Source organism: Rhagoletis zephyria, unplaced genomic scaffold, assembly GCF_001687245.7.
Source record: "Rhagoletis zephyria isolate East Lansing unplaced genomic scaffold, Rhagoletis_zephyria_1.1 Rzeph_scaffold_06099, whole genome shotgun sequence".
In the NCBI taxonomy this organism is placed as follows: Eukaryota; Metazoa; Arthropoda; class Insecta; order Diptera; family Tephritidae; genus Rhagoletis; species Rhagoletis zephyria.
Genome location: NW_016163182.1, coordinates 11,177 through 37,994, shown reverse-complemented (window position 1 = coordinate 37,994; position 26,818 = coordinate 11,177). Strand labels below are relative to the sequence as shown.

Sequence of the window (26,818 nt, the reverse complement as noted above, 5' to 3'; positions counted from 1 at the left end):
CATTTGGCGGTTTGGGTTCACGGCATGGACTCGGGAGTGGCTTCAGGTAAGTTGGAGTGTGTATATATCTGAAAACTCACACAATTTGAGGTTGACTTTGGCTTAAATAATAGAAGGATGAAAATAATAGAAGGATGAGAAGGGATTAGAATTCACAGGCGATTTAAAAAAAAAAGAAAAAATGGGTTACATGCATATGCCTATTTTTACAACTGCCTGCCTTAGGGTAAGAACATAGTGGAGCGGCGAGCAAAGAGCATCGATCAAAGCGTCGATTTCAAACGCGTACGTTTCAATGGGAAAGCGGATAGTGAAGAGCAAAGCGTACATACACGTTTGTAATTGGAGCTTTGCTCGATGCTAGCTCTTCGCTTTGTTCGCCGCTCCACTATGTTTTGAACCTTATACGCCGATGCGGCCGAGATAAGTCGATCTTCCACTCAGCAGTCGATATATAATACCGACGACTAAACTTTGCATAAATCAGTGATTGGACTAAGTTTGATCGACAATCTGATCTAAAGGTAGGCCCAGGTAATAAACAGTTTTGCCAAGGTCGGACAACAGACATAGGATTTTTGGAGGAGTTGGTTTGAGTGAGAATACAGGACATCTTCACGTATTGGAGCTAAACATGCAAGGCAACTCGACCTATCCGATTATGGCATTCACGAGGCGTTGGTTTGAGAAGGTGTTAACTGACTTTAAGGTTCACGAGATGGCTTCTCACATGTGGCGAAGGATGTTCGGCTTCAAGCAAGTGCTTGCAGACTAGCCCCTAAACTAGCACCCCATCAGGAACTTCTTGCTCCACATAAAACTATGCACCGTAATTGGTAGTGTTTGGGATTCGCTGGGTAAGTCTAACTAAGGCGAAGGTATCCCATAGCACGCTAAAGAGCGCTCTACTAGTCACCGCCTAACACTAAGCACAGCACAGCGCAGTGGCGGTGAAAATCTAAGGTTTTCTTAAGCTCCTAACATACCTTAAGTGATCAGTCAATCGGGTCATACCTGGCTTCCGTTTTAATTCCCTCTACATAGTTTCTGATCAGACTACTTACTGTGCTACTGCAAGAAAACTGTCCAATTTGGCTGTTATGAGGCTGGCTAGCAAAGTGTTGAGGTTCCTATGGTTAGTTTAGTCTCAGATGGAACTAATTTATACTCAGGACTTTGCAATACCGCATGTTGGCTGCACTTTTCCACGTTCTGCTAAAAATAAATTGGTATTTAGTTAAAAGGTTTCTAATATCTTTTTACCGAAGATAATCTAGATCAATGATAGGCACGATTGCGTTCATGCTGTAGGAACCAGCAAGTACTTTTGGTACAGTGGAATTTTTTCTCAGACATTTTTTAGCCGCTTGGTAGCCATTGAAAATATTAGGAGGTGCCTTGATAAGGAATAGCATCCGAGTCATGCGGCAAAGGAAAGCTTTCCCAGAGACTTTATTCTGGCTTTATAGAGGACAGTACGGACACAGATAATCGGCTCAACTCTTTTTACCGCTTACAGCGAGTCATGGCGACGGCAGGCACCTATGTGGTGCAGTAACATTTTAGTCGCGTGAGTGCTTGAGGTCAAGCGTCCTGTGAAAACCGTAGTAAAGCTAAATAAGTCCTTTCTGTTTAGTTTAGTTTCAATTGGAATCCGTTTTAAGCAATCGGAGGTTATATAACGGGTGATTTTTTAAGAGCTTGATACCTTTTTTTTAAAAAAAAACGCATAAAATTTGCAAAATCTCATCGGTTCTTTATTTGAAACGTTAGATTNCGAACCGAACACTGATTTTGGTAATAAAATTCAATGATTTGCAAGCGTTGCTCGTTAGTAAGTCTATTCATGATGAAATGTCAAAGCATACTGAGCATCTTTCTCTTTGACACCATGTCTGAAATCCCACGTGATCTGTCAAATACTAATGCATGAAAATCCTAACCTCAAAAAAATCACCCGTTACTTATTTCTGCAGACCTAGATTTAAAAGTTCTTCCGTCTTCGATTCGCCATTGCTAATTCAATACAACACCCCGGCACCCAAATCAACGCAAGGCTGCTGAGAGAAGCCGTAACATTTTCTTAATATTGTCTTAGTATGATTGTTATTGGGCCGAATGCCCAAGCTTCTGCCTGTCTGCGAAGTTTGTTCTCGGTCGATCTGTAGTCATTACCATGTATTTCTCCTTATATGTTGAGTTCGAAAGCTCGCTTGATATTTCCATTAGAAGGGCACTTCGAAAAGATTAGCGCTCTCATATAGCAAACCATTTTTGACCCATCCGTAAAAATAGAATTTCCGAAGCATTCGGCAATTTATTATATTTATAGTTCATTATAAAACCTTTTCAGAGTCTTTTCGCCAACAGGCCCATCGACCTTAATCAACATTCAGCGGCATCCCTTGCACTCGATGTTAAGCCTTTAAGGACCATAAACCTATTTAAAAATACTTATGATGTGAATTGTAAATTGCGATGTTAAAAAAACATAATGCTAATTAAAAGTTGTCATTCATATTTTTCCTTAAAAAAAATTTTATATTTTTTATCCCAATAATATCTAGATAAAAATTATACAATTTTAGAATCTTTCCCTCAAACAAAAAAATCCCAAAAAATATTTTTGTTTTTAATTTTGGTAAAAAATATATGTTTTGCTAAAATATTATGTTCTTCCAAAATCCAAAAAAAATTATTGTTTGTCAATAAATATTTTTTTCTCAAAAAAAATATATATTTTTTTATCGTCTCATCAATAATAAATTGAATTAAAAAAATAGTACTGTTAAAATTAAATTCAATGAAATGTCTGGTAAATTTTTTAAAATTTTTAGTGAAATATTTATTCTCAAGGAATCGTTGTTTCAAATAAATGATAAGTTTTTCTTAAAAAAAATTTTTCTTAAAATCCTAGGGGATATCGGCGCTAAGTATTCATACTGTGTTTGGTTAACTCATGTCCAGGTTTGAACAAAGGTACATCCTTTCTTTTGTCCCCAAAAAGCTCCCAATTTAACTAATTTGCCAAAGTCAACCTTATAATTGAATCCTAGTTTACTTGTAATGAATGTTAAAAAAATAAAGCTCAGACCTTCGTTCAGGTCGCATTCGTTCAATGTGCATACACCCTTCAAAAAGGAGAAACAACAAGATCCGCCCGTTGAACATGATCTCTACGTAACATTGGAGGAAATCTATCATGGTTGTGTGAAAAAGATGAAAATATCAAGGCGAGTCGTACAGCCGGATGGATCGTCAAAGAAAGAAGATAAATATGTTAGCATATCGATTAAGCCCGGCTGGAAATCCGGTACGAAGGTGACATTTCAAAAAGAAGGCGATCAAGCACCCGGCAAGATACCAGCGGATATTGTTTTCATCATAAGGGATAAGCCACATGCGATGTTCAAGCGAGAAGGCAGCGATTTGCGGTACACGGCGCGCTTAACGCTCAAGCAGGTGAGTGAAAGAAACGATATTAAAAAAAAAATGTATAATATGTATATATATATGAGGTTTATATATTGAAACAAGTTGAGATGCTCTAGTTAATTTTTTGTTATATTCTTCNGCGCTTAACGCTCAAGCAGGTGAGTGAAAGAAACGATATTAAAAAAAAAAATGTATAATATGTATATATGAGGTTTATATATTGAAACAAGTTGAGATGCTCTAGTTAATTTTTTGTTATTTTCTTAAAAAAAAGTATTCGCTTCACTTATCAAATTCGAATTTGTAGCAACATTTTTTCACGCACTCCCGCCATGTGCCTTTAACAAATAAAATAAATCAAGATTGTATCACGTTTCCAAAGAATAAACCAAAAATAGGCGGCATTTTATACTCAATTTAATATCAAAAAAAAGAGCAAAAAAAAAATTAATTAACAAATTAAATTGGCAAACCGCTTCGTGGCATTTTCTCACAGCATGAAATAACACACTTTAAATTGTGAGTAAGTTGAATGAATGCAACTTATGTAGATACACCTAAATGAAATGATTGTGATTGTAATGCAATAATGCAGTAAAAAATTTAGAGTTATATTTATAAAAAAAATTGAAGAAAAAATCTCTACACAAATATGGCAATTTACCATTTTTGTCTAACTAATCGCTGGCAATTGACAGTTTTTGTGTGCAATATCAGTTTTTCTGCTTATACTATGTAGTACATAGTCACACTTGACTTTTTTGTATTATTACATACATACATATATATGTACATATGTAAAAAAAAAAAACAAAACAAAAACCCCCTATGCAAGCAAAACCACAAAACAAAGAAAAAATTAAAATTTACTAAAAATGTGTTTAAAAATTTTCTGCTGGCTGATTAAAATAATTCGGTTAGTTTTTCTCAGCAGTTGGTCTGAAATTAAGGAATAACGTGACACTCTGGTTAACTATCGGAACCGCGGGGGATATTATTATTTTATATATCAATTACACATACATACATACATTTAATGCAAAAAAATACCAACAAAGGCTTAAAAATGCATGGAAACAGAAAATTAGAATATTTAGTGCATTGCAAGCTGAGCGTCTAGCGAGCCTAAAATTCTCGAAAGTTTCGATTTCATTTTTAATCAGTGAAGTTTGTTTGTTTGTAAATATATTTTGTAATTTTTTCCCCGATTTGTCATTGGGACCTTAGATACGAAAAAAATATAAAAAGAACATCGTTAGGTTTCGTGGATCCTGGAATATGTCCTGTTGCTATATGGCAACTCCACGGGAGGCAATAAATATATTGAAAATTCATCGGGTTTTTCGGCAGAATAAAGATTTGAAAAGCTATTTTAATGATGACAAATTAAAGTTTTCTTCCACTTTCATTTGAGACGATTATGGGCAGGTCCGATGCTAGCTTTAAAATAGGTCGCCACCTTATGCTGTTTATCAGACCCACGCTAGTTATTATTAGGAGTCCATCACAGTTCAGTTGTTCAGGCCTCGTAGGCGGATGGTGTTGCAAGGTTTGAGCACCATGGCGCCACAAAGCTTATGGCCCACTCCCTGATCAGGTTCTTAGATGGCTAAAGTGTAGTTCGAATGACGTCGTCCCTGGAAAACGCAGCAGAAATAGGGTTCTTGTCCGGGGTGGAACTCAATGCCTGCCTGGAGCTGAAGAATGCGGAGGCATATCAGCTGACATTTGGACTAAGGATGAGTGAATTGTCCGCTTGAACGTGCAACCAAAAAAGGCCAGTTTGGGTCCGTACACCAACAAGGTCTTGACCACAGTACCTTACAAAGACAATGTACAAAATTGGCAAAATTGCATGAATTAAGTTACTAATTGTTACCTGATTCGCAATATTCCCCAGCTTTAGCCTACTACAACTGTTTGCTGTTTTCAAACCTAGAGAAGTCACCGGGAACTCAGAGATCAAAGGAAATCGAATAAAAGGCTGGATTAAATCTTTAAATAACATTTTTTCCGGTCAGCTGACTTGTCCAAAAAGGGAGCCTATTTATTTTCACAACAAAATAAAAGACGAAGCTGGGCTAATGGTGGATTATCATTCCTCCACAGAATACTATCCCCTGACATTTCAGTTATTGCCAGTGGCAAAATTGTGTTTAAACACGAAGGACGATAAATATGTGTGTATTTAGCATCTGCCTGTTGGAATTTCGATCAGTAGGATTTCCGGACGAAAAAGAATCACTCCGTTTCTACACCGATGATTCTGAACCAGTGGGAAAGATATGAGGGGGGCGGGGGTATACTCAACCCGACTGGGGCTGGAAAAATCATTTCGCCTACCCGACTATTGCAGCGTCTTTCCTGCTGAGGGCGCTGCCACACAGAAGGCGATTAAATACTTACGCAGAGGAGAAGCAATCTGGTTGCACTTAAAGCGCTTGACTCGATAACATGCAGTTCAAGAACTGTAGCCGGCTGCCGCAGATATCTGCATGAGATGGCTGAGTAGTACGCTCTTCACCTGGTATGGGTCAAAACCATACCAGGCAATGAAAAGGCGGACGAACTAGCAGGAGAAGGGGCATCTGTTCTACTTTCGCAATCCTGGAAGGATTTAGGTATGCCATTCGCTACCTGTAAGCTCATTCTAAGGGATGTATCTCTTAAACAAGCAAGGGACAGCGGACAGGTTGCAGATAGTCTCACAACTTGCAGGAATACAAAGCTTTTGTGGGCAAAAAAGAACGAGAAGCGGTCGAAAGGTTTCTTCATGCTGTGCCATGTTGCCATTGGATGGCACGCGGGAGGCTAGGGGTTCCCACAGCGACTTATGCAGAAGCTGCAGAGACGCAGAAGTGACACTATGGAAAAGAAGACGAAATCTCAAGGGTTCAGAATTCTTCGAAGGTTTAACCAACATAGCCGGAGTAGGAATACGGCAACTTTTGAGTTTCGCAGACTCCAAACGATGGCTTGAGTAGGAGGATTCCTGCGTGGTATCACAACGGGCCCAAAATCTTAGGGGCCTAAGTGTGCTACTGGAATCACTGGCAGTCACCCAACCTAACCTAACCTAGTGCCTGTCCCTCAAAGTTCGTTTGGGGTATTGTGAATGACAGGTGTATAAGTTCTTCGAAATAAATAGTAGTGTTCAGAGAAACTAGGAACAGCCTTCTCTTCGTTGGCGTTGAAAAATTGCGGATGCATCCATATGTGTGCAAGACAGCAATACCCTCCAGTACTGTTGAACCGCTACTGCACCGACTTCTAGATAAGTAGCTACTCTATTAACCCGTGATAGTGCACATGGTAGTGCAGAGTCGAACCAGTCGTAAGCAGGATAGCGAAAAACTACGACAGAGGGCGTCCATAACTCACGCAAGTGACTACTTTAGTAACTCTCGGTAGTGCAGAGAGAGCCGATGGTGACTACCGCCTAGGACATTGCCTTGTAAAAGTAATCGCTGAAATACACTGCAAGTAGGTGGTCGGTAATTAAAGGAGTTTATTAGGTAGCTAATCATCGATTCATCAGTCCTGTAGTCCCTCCCCTGTACTGCAGGGTACATACATATGTATGTATGTACATATGTATATATATGTATATGTACTAAAGTGTACTTCAACTATTTGTAAAGTCGAGGAATTTTATAATAAATTCACTTGTTCCAAACTAAATATCATAAACATATCTTTCTTGTTAAGTACTCGTATTGGCTTAATTATTTAACGCAATTTATGTAGTTTAGTTCTGCTTAAACATTTATTTGTGCAAAGCCTCTCTGTGTGTTGGTCCATATACATATGTATGTATGTATATGTATTTGATTTTCTGCCCGATCGTTGTACTACCACCATTGACCATTAGAGTCACGTTTAGTTGGTTGTCATGTCAAAATTGTTAATTCGATTAACTAAAGTTGACAAGTGCATTAAATTACACTAACAGCAAAGAAAAATAACACAATAAGAACAACAATAAAAAGCAGCAAAAAAATCATCAACAAACGTATTAGTTTTGGTTTGGCATTTTGTGGTTGTTTGAGTGGTCGAGTGACGGCCGAAAATGTTTGTTAACTAAATGGACAGACAGACGACTGCAATTGCACACATATTTACAATAAAAAAATATCTATGTAGTGTATGCTCGAGTACAAGCTGAAGAGCCAAGTTGTTGTTAATTGCCGCGACAAGCCGATAGGACATCGCACAGTGGTTCAAAACTGGAATTTAATGTTAATAATTCACTGGAGTCCAAATTTTTCAACAAATTTCATTAATTTATTTATTTTAATGAAAGCTTATAAAATTAGCAAGAGACCCATTGAGCCCGATTTTTGAATTTTCATTTACTTGTATTTGATTTTTTAGTGCAAAATGCAGAAAAAGTAGTAATTTTGAAGAAAATCGATTATTTTGTTCTAGTTAATAAATGTTTCATAATGAAAACTAGTTGAAAACAATTGCAGGCTCTCATAAAAACGAAAAATAATTGAATAAAAAAATTTTCAGCAAAATAATTTTTTGTTAGTACTTAGAAAAATTTTTGGTATGCCATTTTATAGGTCATGAAATTTTACTGCAAGTTTCAAGTGGCTAAAATTTAACTATCTATATAACTGCATACCCAACATTTTTCTAAAAACTAAAAAAAAAAAATTCATTTTGGTGAATGTTATTTTAACATTTCAAATTTTTCTTGTGAATTATTTTTGTTTTCGCTTTTTAGGGTTCCTACCATTGTTATCAAATACTTTTTATTATGTAGCATTTATTAACTGGAAGAGGATAATCGTTTCTTCAAAATTGCTGCTTTTTCCGTACTAATACAAGTAAATGAGAATTCAAAAGTCCGACTCAATTGGTCCCTTGCTAATTTTATAAGCTTTCATTAAAAATATAATCAAATTGGTTGAAAAGTTAAGGTTCTATTGAATTATGGACATTAAATTCCAGTTTTGAACCACTGTGCATCGGTAGGCAGGCAGCGAATAAATCAAAGTGGTGGTAGGGGGGCAAACGACCGATTGGCTAGTTGAAGTGGGCTGTTAACAGGCCGGCTGTTTGTTGTAGTGTTAACTAGAATTTTAAACAATGCGAACAAACTAGTACGTACTAACTACAAGCTTCGCTGGTGAGTGATGCGACAGCGCTACAGTATGTATGTACTTAAAAAATTACACACTCCGTAAACAATTGCAACAACAATAACAACAAATAGAAATGACGACTAGAGTGATTGCGGCATTGTAAAAATTTTTTGGATTTTATTGCTTGTTAGATTTGGCCAATTTTAGGCAGAGATTGGTTGTTGCAGTTGTTTTTTTTTGGTGGCAGGTTGTGTTTTTTAATTTGTTTTGTTATTATTTGATAAAGTGTGGAAAAAATTATGAATTTAGCCAAAAGCGTTAAAATGTTGGTGTTACAGCGCTAGAGAAATATTTATGTGCGTGTGCGTGTGTGTATGTACATACACATACAAAGCTATGCACATATTAACAATAAAAACAATTTATATATTTTGTATGCTGTCATCCAAAGTATTTTGAATAATTGGGATGTTTTTGGCGAAAATGTTGTGGTTCTAATTTTTTTAATTAAATTTAATTTGTTTTACTTCTTTTTACTAATTTTAGTGCGGACAATATTTTTAATTCGAGCTTTAGTTGTTATTTTTATATTTGATTTGAATTGTGTATTTATTTTAAATTTTAAACTTAAGTTTTAATTACATTCAAGAACTTTTATTGAGTTGTCATGAAAAATGTTGTGGAAAATAACAAACAAACAAATTAAATTCAGTTTTACTTTTAATTTTTAAATTTAAATTTTAGTTTTGTTTTTTAAGTCCCATTTTTTAAATTAAAAAAAAACTTTTTTAATTCAGATTTGTAAGTTTACTTGGTTTTTAAGTTAAATTTTTTTAAATTTGAATTTTTGTTTAGAGGGCTTGAACAACCAACCCCCAACCGGTATTTTTTGAAATTGTGAAAATTCATAATGGCATTTTGCGAACGCCGTTAAAAACAACATAAAAAGTGTTTAAAATTTTAATTTTTGATTTTAGCTTTAAGTTCATTTTTAATTAAAATTTTAAATTTAAAGTAATTTTTGAAATAGAAAATTTATAAAAATTCCGATCAATTTTTTTACTCTATTTTTTTTTAAATTTTTTTTATTCCGTTTTAATGTAATGTGTTACGCAATTATCCACATCGCATTTTTTCTAATCTTTAAATTTCAAATTTTGGCATTTGACAAGATTTTTGAATTTATTAAAATTGAATTACGAGTACCAGTTTCAATGGCCACCACCAAAATTGACACCGTAACAACAACCAAATACCAAAAACCAGCCTACTAACACCATATGTACATATGTTGGCAGTGGTGTTGTTGTTGTTGTTGTTGCTACCTTCGCTCCTCCCGCTACCTCTACTGCCGCCCTCTACTGCTGCTGTTGGTTGGTGTTAAACGCTTACACACCGTATTGGGGCCAATTCATTTAAAATTACAATCGCAGTAATAATCTATAGGCACAGTGTGTAAAATAAAATGGTATGTCACCAAATATGTATGCGTTTGTGTATGCTTTGCTGTTGTTTTTGGACACCGCATAATTTATACGTATTTTAATTGCGTTTTACACGAAACAAAAAATTCCAAAATTTTTACAGAATTTGTAAGCTGTCACAAAAATGTCAAATTGTCATCATANCGCATAATTTATACGTATTTTAATTGCGTTTTACACGAAACAAAAAATTCAAAAATTTTTACAGAATTTGTAAGCTGTCACAAAAATGTCAAATTGTCATCATATTTTTTTTTTAAACAAAAACCAAAAGGAATTAAATATAATCATAAATGTAGAATAAAAATATGGAAAAAGCAAAACAAACTGCCTGCCAATAATGTTGACATTTTGTCATAAATCCATTAGAATTTATGGTTGCAATGCTCGCTCGTCTTTTGTTTTTGTCAACGTTAGTGTTTTTGTTGTTTGCGTTTTTGAATGAACTGTGTTAAGTAGCTTGGGAACCAACTGTGTTTTCGTTGCGACTCGTTTTGTCCAAAAAAGGTCGCGCTCTCACTTGGTACGGGTACACTTCGCGCCTGAGCGCCTACTTGGCTCTGCGCGGCTGAGTTTTAGGTTGGCATCATCGTTTGGATATCAGATTTTTATTTGGGTTAGATTGCGTTTTGTGAATGAGTTTGTTGTTGTAAGCTGTTTTTTAAATTGATTTTTTGTTTTTGTTGTTATTTTGTGTTGGTTTTACTCAACATCGTTACGCATTCAATTACGCAATGATGTGAAACGAGTAGTAATCAAAAGTAAACAAAATCCAAAAAAAAACAAAAAAAAATATAGTAATAATCGTAATAATAATCATAAAATCACATAAAAATAACCACAAAAATTCGCTAATATTGACTCTCAATCGCGTAATAAATTCGTATATGTACACTAGACCGGGTCGGATTTTATATGTAAATAAAAGTTTAGTTTCGAAGCTAATTTAGTTTGAAGTGGCATTAAGGGAATTATGGTTGTATCTATTTCAAAGTCCCTAATTCATACAAAGATCAAAAATCAATCAGTGATACCGCCTTGTTGGCCGACCGACTTTTTGCCATCTTTCGGTGAGCTTTATAATGCCTCGTTCGCAGAAGCTCTTCTTTTCATTGGCGAACGTCTGAAAAAAATAACTGATTTATCTGACACCTCGGTGGTACACTTCTATAAGTAAAGTGTTTTGAAGGTAGCGATACAAGTGGAAGTCTGATGGAGCAAGGTTAGACGAGTTTTCTAGGCATGACAACATATCCCATTTCATGTGGTCTCGCGTCGTCGTAGTGGAACGCGTGGTGCTGAGGAAGCATCTGGCTAAGAGATTATTTGAAACTGTTCAATTACACTCATTTGATTTGAAGGAAACGAACACCTTGGTTACGAGCTGAGCTGAGAATGGACCACACGTAGGCTGGAAAAGCCCATTGCGCTGCCACTGGCCGAAGCCATTTATTTCTTTCCCTCCCTTAGAAACTGACCCACGAAGTCCATTTTATATAGCACAAAAAATCGAGAACGTTCACCGGGTTCAGGTCGGCTAAACAATCCTATCCTAACCTTTTTCTGTGTGTGTGCCCATCAGGCAGTGTCCAGTGATTACCGCGACTACTAATCTGAGAGAAGAGCGGTCCAGTCGAGTGAGAACTCGTTCGTTCGTTTTTTATCAATCCTTGACCAACTTTGGCAGGTGGTTTCCACAGCCCACCTGGTATTTACCCCCTTGATGAGTTCGGCCTGAAGGAGGCCTGAGTCTGTTTCTGAAGGAGGTTAGAGGTATGGCCGCATTTTGAACAAATTCGCTTCAGATATTTCCGTCCTTCTCCTAGCCAGTTTGTCCGCTAAGTAGTTGCATGGAATGTCCCTGTGTTCAGGGACCTATACAACAGTCAAGGAGCATTTTGATGCTAGCAGGTTGAGAGTCTTCCTGCAATTCTATGGCTACTTAGGCCGCTGGCTGTCAGAATAAATGGCGATAGGCCGTCCTGTAAGGACGGAGGGTATTATCCTCCGAGCGGCCTCCATTATGGCGTTTAGCTTTGCTTGAAAACCGCTACATTGGTCCGGTAAGCGAAAACATAGGTTTAGCGAGAGGTCGCCGAAGTAAATGCCGCTACCCACCCTTTCGTTAAGCTTGGAACCATCGGTATATATAGTCGTCAACCCTGGGTTTAAGTCCCCTTACCATTCGTTACTCTCTGGGATTTTTATGGAGAATTTTTTGTCTAAACAGAGAAGAGTAGTGACATAATCTAAATGTGCTGGCCCAATGCAGGCTTGCTTTGCTTGCTTCGCTGCGAGAAGTGTCAAAAATTATTTGGAATATACTAAAACGTATAAAGGTTGGCCAAATGGCAGCTTTTCTTCACTTGCTTTAAGCGCCTCAAAGTTTGAATTAGGCAAATGTTTTATTTGAAAGCGTTTTTTAGGCTTTTGACAAAGAGGTATGTTCCTTTCTAAATACATAAATTCAAACAAAAATTTGCTTACTTAATTTAAAAAAGTCACAGAAAATGCAGGTAATTCGAAATGAAATAAAAATGATTCATTGTTTCCATATTTATATTTAACATGTCGTTATCTTATAGTAAAAAGTTGCAAAACCCACTTTTACAAATTTTACACGAGAGGAAAAAACTTCTTCTTCAAGTAAATCGCTTTTTTAAGTTATAGTTTTTTTCAGTAAATGTAGATATAGATATGTATCATTATTATCATTTCTTTTAAATACAAACATTATTTCGCATTAATTTAAAAATAAATCTGAAAGTTTTTCATACATTTTTTAGAGTTTTCTAGGAAATGGTTATTAACGTTAAGGGAACAGACATTGACTTTTCAACCAGACAGCTGGTTACTTTGACAGCGTTCCAAGCCACCATTCGGCCAAGCAAGTTTTCAAAGTAAATCAAAGCAAATTGAAGTCAGCAAGGCGCGCAAAGCAAGCCTGCATTGGGCCAGCGCCTTAACTGTCGTAGATTATTCGGTAGGGTTTCAAGTTCTTTTGCCTGCCCGAATCTGAAGTCTATCCATAACTGGATCGTATTTAACCTAGCCACACTGCAGCCGGCCCGAAATTTCCCCTATCCACGGGTGGAAGATTTAACATTTGGTGGGTAAAGTAGGCAGAGCTCCCGTGAAGAGCATCCTCTGAACTCCCTCCACCTTGGCTCTGAACAAGCTGTTGTTTAACGCAGGCCACCACACGGTGACCTCGTAGAAAAGGATGAGTCTTATCGCAGCTGTTCACATCCAGTGGACTATATGTGGTTTTATTCCCCGTTTTTTGCCTTAGCCTTCTTACAGACATACAGGGCGGTGCTGGGTTTCATGAAGCAGTGTTCAATGTTCCACTCAAGTTTCTTATCCAGAACAACTCCAGGGTATTCGACCTCAGTTGAGAGAGTAAGTGCCACCCCGTTTAGGTTGAGAAGTTTGAACAGATGAGTTTTATACGTCCTTGTGAAAAGTACCATTTCGGTCTTCGCTATGACCTAACAACCGGTGCCTTTAGGCTTAAAAGTAGGGAGTTAACGGAAAGATTGCAGAATACAGGAGAGAGGACGACCCTTTGGGAGTGTATTTCACTGTGTTGAGACTGGCTCCAAACGACCTGTTTTGTTTAAATTTTGTCTTCTCGGTGCCATCTGATACGCCGTGTTGGCGTATCGTTTCGAAGCAGAAGGGGTGGACACCACTTTGACAATCTGAAAGCAAATCTACAAAGATATTCCATTCTGCTTACGATAGATATACCGTGGAAATAGTTCCGCCTTGAAAGTGTTCTCGCACCCCATATTATTACTGTCTCAGACATAGTACAATGACGTGCACATCGGAGTGAAAGACGGAGTTACCTTGCCGCATGCTGGTGAAAAGGAGTTGTTGCTCCGACGCCGTGGTGAGTCTACCAAATGTGACTGTCCTTCCAGGGCTTAGGCAATTCGTTGTCCCATTTGTTCCTGTCGGGGAAAACGACCTTGAAGTTTTTTGTGGAAGGCACAGGTCCACAAAGCTAATGCGCAGCCCATCTTTTTGTTCTACAACCCTGACGGTGAAAGGGTGTATACGCTTCTCGCGCTCGATATTGTCCCCTGAGATGTGAATTGCTGTAAAAAGTAGAGTCTCTTTCTTGATTATAATGTCTAGGGGAGGCGTGTCAAGAAGCAACTCGAGAGCCGCAGTTGATGTTGTTCTCATCGCGCAAGTGATGCCCACGCAGGCCAGTCGTTGTAGCTTGCTAAACTTGGCCTGCGTGGACTTTGCTGCTACCTTCTTCCACCAGACGGATGCAGCAGAATGGGTTTGAAGATGGCATCATACATCCACCTTGCCAGTTTAGGTCTGATGCGCCAGTTCTGCCCCATTAGTTTTCGGTAAGTCCAGTTAGAGGCCCTGCCATTTTGAATAATTTTGTCTCGATGCGAATTCCAAGAGAGCTTGTCGTCAAGGATAACTCCTAGAAGGAATGGTTCTAGTAATTTGTCCATTTCACTTTTCCAGTTATTGGTTGCTGTTCTAAGCTGGAAAGAAAGTAGTGCAAGAACTGCAAGATCGACTGAGTTACCACAGTCCAGGGTAGCGCCCATTGGTGATTCAGGGGATCAAACGGTGGTCAGCGAACTCTCTGAGCCCTAATCTTCTTGGGGTACCTTTGACATTTAGATGGTCTGCTACCTGTATCTGAATGCATCTGCGAATCGTTACAAGTGACAGCGATCAGATACAAGTGAAAGATCATTTTGGTGCCAGAGGTAATAATTGGCATTGAACTTTTTGTTATGTCACTGACGATATGCCTGCTGTTTAATCCTGAATAAATTAAGTCTAATATTTTCTGAAGGTTTGCCTTAGATGTCGGGTCAGATATCGAACCTGGGCTATACTGTAGACATCCCTACCTAGTCGAAGGACGTTCATTTTGGCTTTAACTCGGAACATTAAGTCCACAGCCTATAAAGCAGCTGCAACTAACTTTAAATTCACAAAATGTTTAAATGCCATTAATTTCCCCATCAAATATTAAATTTTTCATGCAATTTATTGCAATTTTTAAGCGAAATATTTGCTTTAAATTTTTTCGTTATCGTCATTCGTTTTATTTACACTTAAAAATTGCGTAAATACCTTAAAAAGGCAAAATATTTTTATGATCTTCGGCGATGTTTTGGCATTAAAAAATGTGCGCATCGACAAAAAAAAAAAAACAAATGGCCTTGTGATTGATAAAAGTATTATTTGAGCAGAACGCATTGCAGTAGTATGCTTTTGGCAAGCGCAGTAACGAATCGCAATTCCAGCAGATGCGACAAAAAAGAAAGATATGAAAAAAATGCACACAAAAACATACTACAAATATTTAGTGCAATTCGACTTTATGACCAGCGGCGCGGCTCGACGCGTTGCGCTCATTCATATTTATATTTATGTATGAAATTTTTGCAACTTTTTTGAGGATACGTAGTATGTGTGCTTGACTGCAAGTGTAATCATTCAGCAGTATTATTGCTGCCGCCGCACAGTGGACTGAGAGTGGCAGAAAGTTCAAATGTTCGAAATGTCTCAAAATATGCAACTAATAGATTTTGAAATTTTTTTCTGTGAAAAAATGGCACTAGTAGTATTTAAAGGGCACAGGATAAAAATAGAGGAACATTTTTTGGAGAAATTAAAATCAATCAATCATTAACTTATATAAAATACTACAAAAATGTGGTTGTCAATCGAAAGAGGTTCCAAAAAGATTTGTTTCAAAAATATTTTTGAAGAGGTTGCCATCTGTTAAAATTTTAATATTGTTGACAAGTTAAATAAAATATCACACAAATATGGATGTCAAATGAATTGGTTCAAGCACGATTTTTTACGAAAAATTTTCATTATCATTTCAAGGGTTGTCACCTTCATTGACATTTTAAAACAATTATATTAACAGATTGTCCGAAATAAGTAAGGCGAGAGAGGTTTAAAAAAAAGTTTTTTTTTCGCAAATATATTTTTTTAAGATGGTTGCCACCTGTTTGGAAATTCTAAATCAATTTAATTAATAAATTAAACTAAATATTTTAATACCGGTATCAATCGAATGAGTTTTAAAAAAGCTTTATTTCAAAATTTTTTGTGGGGGATGCCACCAGTTTAGAAATTCTAAACCAATTTAACTAACCGGTAAAATTTTTCATCAAACGAGTGCAGTTTTCATAAAGGGTTGCCACTTGCTTAAAACTTAAAATTTTATTTTAAACCAAAATTCAATGAAACTTTACAGTATGGATGCCAAATGAACGAGACTTAAAAAAGCTTTCATTAACAACATTTTTAAATGAAAAGCCACCTATTAAAAATTTAAATTACATTTTTTTATTGCTTTTCAATTAGTGGTTTTCAATTTTATTAATAAGTTAAATTAAGTATTACAATGTGGGTGTCGAACGAATGAGATTTAAGAAAATTTTATTTTTGGTGCCGAGTCATGATTTATTCTGCAAATATTTTGAAAAGATTTGCCACCTGTTTAAAATCTAAATCTCATTTTTCCATAAGTTAAATAAAGTATCACAATGTGAATGTTAGTTGAAAGAGGTAAAAAAGCGCTTTGTTTCGAAAATATTTTTAAAAGGGGTTACCTGTTAAATGTAAATTTAAATTTAAAAAAGTTAAAGAAACCCCTAAAAAATAGTATAAAGTAAAACAAAAGGTATTGCAGAAAGCTTTATTCAGAGAATATTTTTAAGGGGGTTGCCACCTGTTCAAAAGCCGGATTATGAAATATGATATGATAAAGAAATAATAGAATATGCTTGCCAAACAAACTAAATATGTTGAACAAATTTTTATTTCGAAAATATTTTTAAGAGGATTGCCACCTGTTTCAATGTTAAATTAAATTTAATGCACTATTACAATATCGATGTTAAACGAAAGAATTTCAGAAAAGCTTTATTACGAATATAGTTTTGAAGAGGGAGTAACCCGTTAAAAAATCAAATTCAATTAAAGTGAACATTGGAAAAATTGAATACCTTTCGACTTTACAGCAAAAATTTTAAACCTCTCCTTAATTTAAATCTTTCAGAAGAAATGCTTATGCTAAATGAAATATTACAATAAGATATTGATATGAAACAAAAAGGTGTGTTGCCATATGCTTTTATTCAGACATATTTTTTTTTAAAGAAAACCTATAAAAATAATTTGGAAAATTACATATTTAGCATGAGGACAACTTACGAAATGCGGTTTTTTTTTTATACTAGAGCTGCCAATTTCGTTGAAATTCGGGACGTGCACTATGTTCTCGATTCTCAAGACAAAAGTAACTTTTTTCAATAACATTTTTATTAATAGGTTTCTGCATGGCTGCAGAGCGTGGAGGTCGTCCGATTTTGTCTACATTCAGATTGAAAACTAAGAAACCAACCGAATTTCATTAAAATCGAACAATATTTACCATTTCCGGTCCCTGGTTGAATTAGGCGTAGCAGTTTTTTCATTCTCTGTCATTTATCACATTTCTTTAACTCTAAGAAAAAATATGACAAATAAAAGAGTATATCTCAATCGGTGTACGATTACTGTTTTTTGCCAAATGTTATACCGCTATCGTCCAACTGTGCGCCGCCACCGTTTTGCCCATGTGAGCCATTCAGCAGCCGTTCCATGTTGGCAGCACTTTTTAGTCGGCAATATGCGTAAAATATTGCGCGCATTTATATCGCATGCGATTTATTCCGAACGTCTTTTTTGCTGTTACACGGTTTTGCTGTTTTTCTGCGTTTGTCTGATTATTTTTTTTCAAACCTTTTTTTTTCGCCATGCTGGCACCACTTTTTATGATGACTTAATGGTTGTTGCACACCAAATAAGGCAACATATCGCACAAAAACTCACTTACTCGCTGACTGAGCGCCTGACAGATTGTGCCGGCGCAGTTGTGGTACTGAAGCAGAGTGTGCGTAAAGAAAATGACAAAAAAAAAATCAACTATAAAAAAGTAAAACGCTTTCATGCACCGCGAAATTGTAGCTAAAATATACATAAATATGAGTGCCATTCGTAAAAAATATCAAATAAAGAGATACGCAGCAAAAAGGTGCGGTGGTGCAGCAGCCATGAAACGACGAAACCGCCAACAGCAAAACACAGTAAAGTGACCGAAAAAACGTCAATACCGAACGCACAGCAGTTGTGAGTAGCTGCAACAAAAAAAAAAAACAAAGTTGTAGCAAATGAAGAAAAAACTAAACTCAATAAAACTCCACCCAAATAAATGAAAAAAAAAATTAGCATAAAGCGTTAAAAATCAATCGGCAGCGATAAAGCATTATTCGACGTCGTCGTTGTCGTCATCGTTTCTCAGGCAGCAGCCCAAAAGCGCGCGCGTTGCCAGCATAGCTCCATCAAAATGTAAAATGCGACATTGCAGCCATACACAAAAATGGCTTTATTTTTATTATGACTGCTTTTATTGTTGTCATTGGCTATTGTTGTTGACGTTGTGCTTGTTGTAGTTGTACTCTGGTGACACTGTCATCACTGATTGAAGATGAGCTGCAACAGCGCGACATATTTTTACGATGACCAATGCAGCGGCTATGGCTCCCGATGCTAGGCTGACTGGCGACCGAAGGTACTGTGGTGCAAATGTGGCTAATTGTTGATCGAAAAATCGGCAAGCTTTGTGAAAAAATTTGAAAGTTATGGAAATCTTCCGAAAACACGAACATTTCCGAAATCCCGGGGAACACTGGAAAGGGCTTTAGCTGACTGAGGAATTTTATGTTGAGTACCCTCGCTTATTAACTCTATTATGTAAATGGATTACTGCAGTGACCTGTCTAGGGAAAATGCAAAAAAAAAAATTCAGAAAAAATTCATAACAATGACCTAAAATCCCAAAAGTTCTCGAAAAGTCTTGAAAAATACCGAAAATTGAAACACGAAGAATGCCGAATAGTTATGCAAACATCCTGAAGGGTTTTGAAAAAGTGCCCGGGAGTAGTAAAACATGAATAATCCCTAAAAAATTGGCAGCCGTCCGAAAAATCTTAAATGGTTCCGAAATAAACCCGAAATGTAAAGAAAAAACGGAAGAGCCTTGAAACACTCCAGAATGATCTCTAAAAATCCCAAAGGTTGCCGAAAAATACTGATGATCAAGAAAAGTCTCACAAAAACTATGACGGTTTTGAAAAACGTCGAAAATTCGCGAAAAGTACAACACGAATAGTACCGAAAAAACCTAAAAGGTTCTGAAAAGCTCTAAAATATCCGATAAGTCCCGAAAAGTAAATTATGAAAAATTCGAAACCAAAGTACTGATCGGTTCTGAAAAAATCATGTAAAGTCTTGAACTAATCTTAAAAATTCCAAAAAGACGAAAAATTCGCCAACACCTTGATATGGCGCGAAGCCTATTTAAAGCCTCTGCCTTGCTTTGGGTCCGGAATCCGGTTAGAAGGCAACTCCACATCAAACCAACCATGTCCGGTTCTACTCGCATTTGGGTGTTAAACCACAGCCCCACGGATACCCCTCGAAGGGCCGTAGCCATGAACAAGCCAGAGTAAATATAAGTATACTATGGGGGCTCCTGTTCCCCGTGGTCCCAGAATTAAGCCTCTGGGCAGACCTCGTAGCCGAAACTACTGCCACTTGGGCCTGCACTGCACACCCGAACTGCCGACCGGTTGATTAGGGGGTTGACATGCTCGTAATTCCGCAAATGCGGAATCCCTTGAGGCATTTTAAAGTCGGTCCAGCTAAAATATTTTTCTGAAATATAATAATAAATTTTATAATTCCGGCGGAAAAACCGGAACTGATGTACAGTCTTTGGTAAAAGTGCTTCGAAGAGTCAGACTAATAAAAAAAATCTTTTTCTTCCGTGACCTTGACTTCAAACAATTCTTAGTACCGGTACAATAGAAGTGGGGTTCAGAGACGACATCCATTTTTCAAAGCACTGATTTTTGAATCGAGGACTTTTAAACTTCTTCATGGATGGTTCCAGTGCTTAATTTCATCGATTTGCCAGATTTGGCTGTAACTAAGATTTTGAGTGTCATTGATATTTGAAAGTGTTTTCCAAATTAATAATGGCAGTTCACAAACGGTACCTCAATATTGCTGGCTTTTGTGACTCCTGCCCACGTCCATATGTAAAATGGATTGGAAATGCTTGAAAATTTTATCATTTTGACAGAGTTTAAATGAAACCAACACACAATTTTAATTTTATCTTTGCTTGCGGAAACCCATTGCTACGCAGGTAAATGGAATTTCATTTACTACCAAAAATGACAAGAAATGACACGATGACACCGTCATCATGAATGCCATCGCCGCATATACGGAACGTTGGCGGGTTATAGTAAATACATGGAGTAATAGTAATGCGTACATTTGCAAATGCCACGCACTGGCAATTCCCAAAAGCTTTAGCCATTTCGCTGAAATCAATCAGAAATTCGCATATATTTTTATTGAGCTACAATAAAAAGGTCGAAATGGGAGCGTTTGCGAGATGCATTGCCGGCGAAGGGGCAAGCAAACTGAAGATCCAACGTGAGTACCAATCAAGCGGGCATACAGTGTTGCACTGGTAGTACTCACGTAAAGCTGTATACTGCAGATTGGCATGTAAATAGATAATTTTGACAAACAAATGACACGCATTTATATGCGATTGCTGGATTTAATGTTCGAATTATCTATGTTAATGAAACACTACGATTCCTAATTCGATGGAAATAGTAAATTCTTGTATTTTAGTTTATAGTTAGTAAGCAAGCGCATTCAGCAAAAACAAAAGAAAAACGAAAAAAAAATTGACAAAAAAATTGCTGTGATGCTGCTGCTGGTTTGAATGCGTCAAAATAAGTCAGCAAATGTCAAGTATGTACTGAAATAGGCACGTACTAAGTACGCACTCAATACATAGTGAAGTGCTGATATTTGCAAGTTAATGACGCACTGGCTTGCAGTTGATGATGATGCCATTATTGGCAATCGTAACATCAGCAGCAGGCAACATAATTTTCCTTGTGTTCCATCGCTTGTCAGTCAATGGCGCAGAGACTAAAATTTCACTGCATTCTTAATGGCACTTGCGGAATTTTTATGCTCTTGTTTTCGCATTTTCGCCTGCCTTATAAGTATCTCCCCATTATTATTATTATTTCTTCGAAATTGTAGCATACATTTGCTTTTTATGGGTTTTTTTTTTGAAGCTTGCTGTACTTACCATTGCAAAATGTGTAAATAAATTTACATATATATATTATATTTATTTATGTATGTATGTATGTATAAAATAAGTATGTAAGCACTGTTGTTGCTATGAGTGCTTTTAATTAATAATATTCACCGATCGTATGGGCGTCAACTCTTAAGCCCTGTATGCAGCTCTCAAGAAAACGGTCAAGAAAAAATTTCCATTATTTCGCGTGTGTGTCCAGGGAACTTTGACATTTTTGATACCTCACAGCCTGTTGCCTCACTCTTTCCTCAAGAAATAATGGAACGGGCATATATTTCTGTTGCAAACCTGGGTTGCCTTGTGCTCTTTTTTCACAAAAAACTTTAGAAAACCGTAGTAGAAAGCGTAATAAATTTCTTAAGAACTGCGTACTGCCTTAAGGAAATTTGACTCAAGAAAATTTCTTAGCCATTTCTTGTACGTCATTTTATATGGAGTTTTTGCTTTTCTTTAGAGCTGCATACAGGCCTTTAGGAATTTTCTTTGAGCGTCAAGGCTGTCATACGGTGGCGGGCAAACTAAAAGGTACGCCATATCTTTACCACTTTTGGTATTTTTCTTCTGTTTATTATTATGTAAGTCAAGCGAAACACCAGCGATTGTTAGAACCAACCGATTCCATTTCTCCCTGGAAATGCGACCCGTCCTGCGAGTTCGATGAAATATTATGGGGCCCCTGGTACTGCGACTTTTTCCTTCCGCTTAACCACAGCCTGTTACGCAACCTGGCTGCCGACCGCTGGGGTGTGTCTTCTCTCCGCCGTTTGTTTAGGTTTGCTTTCGCTAAAGATGGATGGCTTTTTTTTTAGCTCGGAAAGTGCTACTCTGAATTCGGTAGGCATTTGAGAAATATGCATGTTTGTTTGCTTGTACACCACCATCCACATTACGACACCAATTCCACTCTTCTCTATCATTAAATTACTTTCATGACAGAAAAATTTTTTTAGGATTCGAAACACAGCTAACAAAAAATGTCTAGTCCTAGGAGTTCCTTTGTTTGTCGGCCTCACTCTCGCCAACCACTTTCCCTAATTTAATCGAAGACAATATTTGCCAATGCTGAGTGAAAATAATCTATGATGGATGATTTCCACTCACCGAAAACTTAACTGTAAATACTCGTACACATTAAACAAAACAGGGAAACGAAACTGAAATAAAACAAACGCAATAGAGTTTGTTGAAATGTACAAAATTTAAGGCCTGTTAATATACATAAAAACTTACATATGAAAGACTTTGAGCGGATGCAAGTGTGCCTGTGTGTATTTTGTGTTGATTTGTGATTTTGTGCGTGTCAACAGTGTATAAATAGTCGTCAATACTAAATAAGAGGATATAGAGAGAAAAGGATTTGTTGAAAGGATTTGTGACATTTTTGCTAACAAAACATTGAGTAATGAATAAACATACATATATGTATTTACTTGCATACAACTAGCATAAATATATGCACCCAGCAGAAAATTCACATGCAGCTGCTTGTATGCTAAATGTTGATATCTCGGATAAATATTTATTTGATGGGTTTTATATTTAAGTGAGACCTTCACAGAAGTTTAATTAAAAAAAAACATTAAACTGTACTGAAATTTTGTTGTTTTGCAAGAATATTCGCAAGCGTTTAAAATTAATTTTTTCTTGCTTATTTTCTTCGGCCCTGGTAATGATACAAATTTTTTTCAATGACCAGCTTTGTCTGACTTCTTGAATTAGAATTTCGAAAGTTCCTGCTCTGGAAAGGAAGGTGCAAAAACAAAACAAGGACTACGCAAAACAAAATGTGAAAATATTAAAAATTTTCCTAAAAAACCAAAAGCAGTGACACAAAAAAAAAAATGGTGCGCCTGGGCTACACTACTCAAGTGAAGCATCCTTCGATTAATTTCCAGTTCACCTCATATTGCAGAAATATATTTTAAGCTTTATATTAACATAATCTTTAGTCTTAGTCTTTATATTCTTTTTCGTATTCAACTTTGTATCCGTATTAGCCTTTGTATTACTATTCGTGTAACTCTTCGCATTCGCATTCCGCTTCGTGTTCACGTTCTCCTGTTTATCTCGTATTCGTCTTCTTCTCGAATTCATCTCCGTACTTTTCTTCGCTCTTCGTATTCGTGTTCGTCTATAGTCGGTCTTCATATTCGCTTTCATTTTCGTGTTCCTCTTCGTCTATGTATTCGTATTCGTGAAAGTATTCGAAATCGTCTTCGTGTTCATGTTCGTGCTCGTTTACGTCTACGAGAAAAAAAATAACAAAAAACCAACCGAATTTTAATGCCGCCACCCCCTAGGATCCTTCTATACCGAAAAAAGCATCCCCAATTTTTTTATTTTGAAATCGAAAAATATTTAGGGAGTGCTCAAGGCGCTCAAAGTGTGCCATGTATTTTATATGGGGGACAAACAACTTTTCATATAAATTTGTATAAAATTCTTGAAAATTAATACGAAAACTACTTTTCAGGAGACTTCCAATATTATTATATCCAATTGTTTAGTTAACCAATTATTAATACTAAAGATTTTTTATTGGTCACTCCATTGGTTTTCAGTAGTAAGAGCCCTCACCCGGCCGTTGAACCGCACTGATGGGCTGTTGCCAATTACTCATGAGTTTTTGTAGCTATCGAACGAGTCTAACGCCCAATCGGCTCATCGCCAGGTTAATAGACTTTTTATCAGCTTATAATCTCTTGGAGAAGCTCTGTACTCTCGGAACTCAGTCAACTGTTCCAAAAAGCGGGCAGATAGCAGGGTGACTGCCCTCTCCTCTTCGTAAACTGTACGATTAACGGGCAGATACCTTTCGGTGTCCTAATCGCTGGTCTAGTTCGTACAGTTCATTTAGCTAAGGTTTGGTGAAATATGTCAGCTGTAGGCGTAGGTGGGCGAAATACCCTAGCAGGAGGTTCCGAAGCTGTTAATCTTTGCTTTTCCAAGCGCCCTAATGTACTTTGCAAGCTGAGTGCTCATCCCGGAATTCTGTGCATTTGGCATTGTTGGAGAGCCTGAGCACTAATTTCTGAGGCGATCTAAGCGTTGAGAGTTGCCGAGGCCACTTCATTATGTAGAATTAAAACACCTCCTCCAAATACACCAACCTTCAGCTCAAAGTTCCAGCTGGGGCTTTGAACATTATTTTCCAGGTTTACATGTATGTATGTATGTATGTATATATGCAGGAAAAAAAACATGCGAAAAACTATCAATAAAACTAGAATCAACAAATGCTTTAACAGCAAAAGTGAAAGTGAGACGAGTTCAAAGTAGTCCGTCCGTCCAAGTGTGTAGTTGGGAGATGGAGTGCTTTAAGCTAGAAAAAATCGTAGTGGTTTTTGTATGTGTAAGGCAAACAAGTTGTCAACAACATGTTTAAGCACGATTAAGTACATATAAAAATAGGATTTAGATGTCGCATTATGATATGAATGAAAAGTATACTCACACTCACACACCCACACAAGTACGCATGCAAGGAGCTTTTACTTAGCTGTAAACATATTGTGGCATGTCATCCTTTAGACGATTCCAATTGTAACCATCAGTATAAACAGTTTTGTATGCGTATTTAGTAGAAAAGTAAAGAAGATTGATAATTTGTTGAACTGGCGCTGTGACGCAGCCAGACAGCGAACGCAGAAACAGGGATAAGGTTTGGCTAATGGTGTTCGAATGACTGATGTGGGCAGAAAAATTGAAAGGAAATTGAATTGTTTATTTGTTTGGGTGAATTAGTTGGTGATTTGATTGAACGATATTTAAAATCTCTTCCATGGCGACTGCATATATTGGTCTCAAATGCCCAACAAAGGCGACAGTATATATTTTTGAAGTTTTTCGCCTTTGTTTTTGCTATTTTTTTCTTCTTTACTTTATTCGTATACTTCATACGTTAAACATAAATTGTTTGTCTATTTCAGCGCACATTTAATTTTCATTTTCTAATTTTTCAATTTTTCTCTTTTTTCTTATCTCCTTACAGGCACTCTGCGGCGTAGTCTTCCAAGTTCCTACAATGTCCGGCGATAAGTTGCGTATCAGCACCATGCAAGAGATTATCAAACCGAATACGGTGAAGCGTATACAAGGCTATGGTTTGCCCTTCCCCAAGGATACAACGCGAAAAGGCGATCTATTGGTGGCATTCGATATACAATTCCCGGAAAAGTTGACTGCCGCGCAAAAGGAATTGCTCAGGGATATGTTATGATGAGAGAAAGAAGCAAAAGCAAAAGCAAAAGTAAAAAAATAACAACAACAACACAATAGTATGTAGTTGCAGTGGCAGCTAATGCGGTAGCAGGTGGAGAGTGTAGAGAGAAGAGCAACCAGCAATTAAAGCAACAATAACCACATACTTCGACACAAAACATGAATTGAAGATGCAACAAATACAATGCAAACGAAATTTTAAGTGCCTTAAAACAACAAAAAAATAAAACCTAAATACGCCGAAAAAAGAGAGAATTACTTCTAAGTTCTTAAAAAAATTTCGAGAGAAATTTTCATTCAAGCTCTAAAAATCTGCTATTTCGTAATGCCAGTTATCCATCCAGAGCTCAACCCAGTTTAAGCTCGCGATTGCTCTTTAGCCTAACTCTCTCGCTCTCTCTTCATCTCTGCTGCGCTCTCGTTCTATCAATCCATCAAAACACTCTTTCTTCACTCTCTATATTTTTTTTTTGTTTGTTTGTTTGTGACACATTACTTTTATTTTCTAGACTTTATTTAATTAAAATAAAAAAAAAATATATATTTTTGTGTAAAGCAACTAAAATTACATTAAATGATGCGCCTCTAAGTCTTCTATTGTATTTAAATTTTTATTTTTTTGAAATAACATTAAATTATTTTGAAAAACACTAAATCGAATTGAATATTTTATTCAAAAACTCATATGGAAATGGATGCTTTTGGGACATACAGTTATCATTAGTTGGGAAGTTGGCAAATATAAAGGATTTTAACAGAAATTCTCTACGGAAATGGCAGCTTATATTACTTATATGGGTCAATCCATGTCAAATCGACCAATGGTTGGCATGGACCAATTTTTATTTTTTCCCTTTGGCAGAACTTCGTTACATGATAAAACAAAAGTTCTGACCAAAATTCATCCAAATCAGAAATTATCCATTCCAACCATTGGTCAATTCAACATGGAATGACCCATGCTCATATTGATTTATGGAGCTCAGATCTGCTGCTGATTATTCGTACTTGTTTGTCTTAGTTGCCTAAGGAGTTAGAGCAGCTTCCAACAAGGTAAATGTTTTACAGTCCGTTTCTTTGGTGCCGAATTTTCCATGACGCGTATCAAGCCCGGACCACAACCCGTTGCTGTGAGGATTTTTCTAATGGAATTATTCTATTTACTATATATATTTTAAAACTTCTGATAGGCTAGACAGGTTTTAAAATAACTCCAGATTATTTTGATTCCATTGTTAAAATTGTTTATTTTTTTTTATGCAGGGTCTTTGAGCTTCAACTTTTCTATTTCTTATATTTTTGGAAAAAAATATTAAAAGGAAAGCAAA

The 26,818-nt window shown here is 36.6% G+C and overlaps 1 protein-coding gene across 1 annotated transcript; it reads left to right on the top strand.

Moving 5' to 3' along the window:
- Window positions 1–5: 5 nt before the first annotated feature.
- On the top strand, window positions 6–25,761 carry LOC108372852 (dnaJ protein homolog 1-like; the record flags this gene model as incomplete). Its single annotated transcript, XM_017628643.1, has 3 exons — window positions 6–46; window positions 3,105–3,462; window positions 25,261–25,761. Coding segments are annotated over 3 exons (627 nt in total), but the record flags the coding sequence as incomplete, so codon positions are not given.
- Window positions 25,762–26,818: the final 1,057 nt, after the last annotated feature.